The sequence below is a fragment of the Notamacropus eugenii genome, chromosome 7 (assembly GCF_028372415.1).
Source record: "Notamacropus eugenii isolate mMacEug1 chromosome 7, mMacEug1.pri_v2, whole genome shotgun sequence".
Taxonomy (NCBI): domain Eukaryota; kingdom Metazoa; phylum Chordata; class Mammalia; order Diprotodontia; family Macropodidae; genus Notamacropus; species Notamacropus eugenii.
Genome location: NC_092878.1, coordinates 14,107,540 through 14,112,346, shown reverse-complemented (window position 1 = coordinate 14,112,346; position 4,807 = coordinate 14,107,540). Strand labels below are relative to the sequence as shown.

At 39.2% G+C, this 4,807-nt stretch overlaps 1 protein-coding gene across 1 annotated transcript; it reads left to right on the top strand.

Annotated features, from left to right (window-relative positions):
• Nucleotides 1–3,489: 3,489 nt before the first annotated feature.
• On the top strand, nt 3,490–4,449 carry LOC140514057 (olfactory receptor 11H6-like; the record flags this gene model as incomplete). Its single annotated transcript, XM_072624035.1, has 1 exon — nt 3,490–4,449. A coding segment is annotated over one exon (960 nt), but the record flags the coding sequence as incomplete, so codon positions are not given.
• Nucleotides 4,450–4,807: the final 358 nt, after the last annotated feature.

Here is a 4,807-nt window from a genome sequence, read left to right as displayed (position 1 = left end):
CTTCCTCCCAAGGCTCTAAAAAAAATGTGCCTATCTCTCTAAGTACTTCACTATTCCCATTGAGGAGATGGGAAAGGTTGGAACCTTTTCAATTGTTCCTATGAAATAGTGTGCAGACAGCCACTAGAATTCAGAAGATGAAGGCTCATTGTTTCTACTCTGCTATGTTTATTTGTACCTTTATCATAAGTGGGCCACATAAAATAAAATTTGCTGGCTAAAAACATTCACATAGGAATAAGTTTTAGGGTACAGATTGTCAGTGGTTCATTGATTTCTAAGGTCATTTCCACACCTAGGGTCTTGTGATTCTATCATACTAACTACGTCAGAAGACAAAAAGCCCAGACTTACAAGCTCCACTGTCTGGGGCATGGGTGAAAATCCTGTGATTGTGTCAAGTAATAACAATGTTTACAATACACAGGACCTTCGCTATAGGGCAGGGGATTTCTTTGACCCTTAAATAGGACAGTAGGCAGGATGCCCCAATATATTTTGGACATATTGTTATGATAAATAATTTACAGATGGTAACTGATCAGTGACTCTTCAAGAGCGTGCTTACCATCTCACTTCCTCTCACTTCAGTTCTAGAAAAGGTCTGTTTCTCCACTTGGAAATGATCTATTTACCCAGTAATTGTCTTCATCAGCCACCACATGTGTGTGCATGCATGTGGACGCACACACACACATATCAGTAACACTCCACTGCCTGTTTAAACGTAGTATCTCCTCTACATGTTACACAGATTTGAATTCAATCCATTGGAAAAATTAGAAAACTTTATCAACTGAGTCATGTACCTTTTTCATTGAAAAAGTTTATTATTTAATATGATGTCAAAAATATACTCTTGTCTTGAAATTTTTATTCTTCTCTCTTTCCTCCAGATTCAAACAAGTACAGAATAGCACAACCTTTCTTCTCTTGAAACTTAATGAAGGACAAAATGATGAATTTCGGTAAGTGAGTCTATTATCCAAATGCAACATGTGGTTTTACCTAGGTTTAATATAAGGTTAGTCAATATGCTTTATTGCTTTGTTGTAAACATTAAATATCAAAACAGCAAAACTTGCTTTCAGGACTATATTCGAATGAATGAATTTCAACATACAAATTACCTGAAATAACTTAACAGCATCCTCTAAGATTCAAATAATATCTCTTTCTCCCTCTTTGGAGGACTTCATGGAGAGTCTGGCTGATCACATCCTAGGTAGATTATAGTGCAGACTTTTTAACACCAGTGTCATTGTCCTCTTGGAGAACAAAGGGCAAACAATGACTACCACAGCATGAATGATACCAGAGGGATACTGAGGTCTCTTCCAACTCTCAAATGTGTGACTCTGTGATACATTCATTACTGCATACCTGTCATTTTACATGATTCTTGTTAGCACATGATCCTTAGTTCCAAGGGTTCTGATTCTTTATTTGCATTATTTAATGAAAAGCTTTTCATATATTTTTATACTGCACACCTCCCACTTAGAGATCTGGTTGTTTCTATTTTTGTAAACTTCGTGGAAAAAGAGACAAAGTCAGTGCTAATCTATAGATTGTCCTCAATACTAGAGTGGTTTGCATACTGTAAGTGCTTAATAAATGTTTGATAAATGAATGTTGGGTATATTCTTGTAAATGCTGGAGGGTTCAAGTTTCCAGCATAGAAAGATATGACATACTTATTTGGAACTGTCTAAAAAAATACTTTTTGCTCTTCTTTTATCATTCAAGTAAAAAAGGAGTGGGGGGATAAGGAGCATTTAAGGAGGATTAGCACTTCTGGTGTTAATTCCAGGGTGTCCACCTTCATCCTACTCTCACATGGAGTTCCAAGGAACTTTCATGCACAGAGGCAACACCCCAAGAAACCATACCCACAGAAGGGATGAAACCAGGCTGAGAGTAACTGACAGACTTCATACCAGTCAGTGAGTTAAGGGGATATCTATGCCAAGGATGTGAAGACTTTCTCTAGCAGAAGGGATAGAATGAGGAAAATTTATTCCAACCACCATGAAGGAGGCTGAAGCAGGAACTGTGGGGGAGTTAGACTTTGGTCAGGCAACAGAAACCAAAGTAATCCATTGCATCTTGGGTCACGGCTGTTCATCTTCACCTTTCTCCTGCCACTGGACTTCTAAAATTCTGAAGGCAAAAGTGAGGCTCATGACTTTGCACAACACTGCCTCACTTATATCCAATTCATACTCAAGTCGTAACAACAGTCCCCATGATGTCATTGGTCCTCTTCCAAAATGAAGGAAAAACAACAAAATAGGAGTGAATTAATCTTGTCAAGAAAAATGAAAAGATACATGATTGGTTCTGATGCCTCAAAGAGTTACAGTATGGTTATCTTTAATTTTAACAACCTATCATGTACAGGTTCATCAGAAGGTGATAATGTTTGTGTTCATCCTTCACAATCAAAGAGCATGCCACTGGAGGAGTAACACTGTATGTTAATGTAGGTAACAGAGATTACAAATATCAGGGAAAGTAAAAGTCACAGTGATGTTAACTTTAAGATCTAGCTTGTTAAAAACTAAGAAAAAATTGGACACATTTTTACCCATTTGTGAGGGATATTGACATTAAAAAACAAATATTAAGATTTAGAGAAACAAGAATCAAACAAAATGAAATAGTCCTTGTTTCCAACAAATGCTAGCACAGAATACTAGGCACAGTACCAAGCATTCCAAGATGGAAAGCAAGCAGGTAGAATGGTTTCACTAGATCAGGGAAGAAGGATTTACTTCTGCACTGAAAGGTTCAATCAGATGGAATAGGTAAGTAACAAAAACAGTAATAAAAAGATTGGTGTTATTGAGAAGAGGTCCTTCCAATAAGTGAGACTAGATTATTTCCATACAAAATAAAGAGATAGTGAAGACTCTTGAGGCAGCTTGACTATGGAAAGAGGGCTGCATTTGGAATAAAAAGACCTGGGTTTCAATTATGGCTATGTTAAATACTACCCATCTATCTTTGCACAAGTCACATAACATCCCCACCACCCAGTCCAGTTGGTCTGAGGTTCCCTATAGGAAAAAGGAGATCGTTGCATTAAATGACTTCAAAGGTCTCTTCCATGTATAAATCTACGATTCAGTACACTGGTGATCTTAGGTTCCTGTGTGCATGTCCTTCTGTGGGCACACTAAATGTCTTCTGTTGGTGTACCTACTTTTGTGTAAAGACTGCCAGAAGTGTGAGATTTATATGTGTTCCCCCAGAATCCAAGCACAACTAGCCCTATTCAGACGTGTCTGTGATACCTGTTTATCTTCACATTAAGCAGAAACCTATTTAATTCTGATGCGATGCTATTCCCAAGACTAGGGTATGCCCTATAGGAGCTAAGGAAAGGACATCTAATTTCAGAATGGACCACTGTGTTTTCCCTTCAAATTTAAACTTTCTTCATAGGATTCTTGCTATGAAACAAGATAGTCTGCATAATTTTTATCTGTCTTTTCCATAGTTTTGGAGCCTAACAGGTCAACCACACACACTGTGACTGAGTTTGTCCTCCTAGGGTTTTCTGCTCACAGGGAAATGCAGAATCTCCTCTTCTCCTTGATCTTAGTGGTATACATCCTGACGTTGTTGGGCAATGGAGCCATTGTCTGTGCAGTGAAATGGGACAAGCAGCTCCACACACCCATGTACATCCTCTTGGGGAACTTTGCTTTCCTGGAAATAGGGTATATTTCCTCTACTGTTCCCAGCATGCTGGCCAACTCTCTATCCGACACCAAGACCATCTCCTTCTCTGGCTGCTTCTTCCAATTCTATTTCTTTTTCTCCTTGGGGACTGCTGAGTGTCTCTTCCTATCAGTCATGGCATATGATCGATACCTAGCCATCTGCCGTCCATTACACTATCCCACCATCATGACAGGAGGCTTTTGTGCCACCCTGATATCTGCCTGTTGGGTGGGTGGATTCCTTTATTACCCAGTTCCCATTTTTCTTGTATCTCAGCTGTCCTTCTGTGGCCCTAACATCATTGATCATTTTATCTGTGACCAAGCTCCATTATTTGAACTCGTCTGTGTTCCTGATCCTGTTACTGAATTCATCTGCTACACTTTCAACTCCACAATTATCTTTGGATCCTTACTCCCCATCCTTGTATCCTACACCCTGGTCCTCAGAGCCGTGTTGTGTATTCCCTCTGGTGCTGGCCGGAGGAAAGCCTTCTCCACATGTGGATCCCATCTGGTGGTTGTGTCTTTATTCTATGGCACCCTGGTGGTGATATTTGTATGCCCATCATCTGGGAATGCAGCTGAAATGCAGAAATTTGTCACACTGGGGTACTCAGTAGCAACTCCTCTCTTAAATCCCCTCATCTACAGTCTGCGCAACAAGGAAATGAAAAATGCCCTGAGGAAAGTCCTAGCAGCATTGAAAATCAAATAATGCATAATAGTTATTTGAGAGGTAAGATGACTATTATCTTACTCCTTGGCTCAGCTTCAGTACTGAGAAGGATCTGAGATCTCGTAATTTCTCTTCCAGGGCAGATTGCAGTTTACCCATAATTCCTCATTCTCTGTGACTTTTTTGACTCACCCTTCCATAAAACCCTAATGGGGATTTTTTAAAAATGAAAAAGACATGAATAGACAAAATATTTATAGCAGCTCATTCTGTGGTGATAAACAATTAAGGGAAGGCCCATCCATTGGGGAATGGCTGAAAAAGTTGTGGTATAGGATTAGAATGGAATACTATTGTACTATAAGAAATGAAGAGTCCAATTCTTCAGAAAAACCTG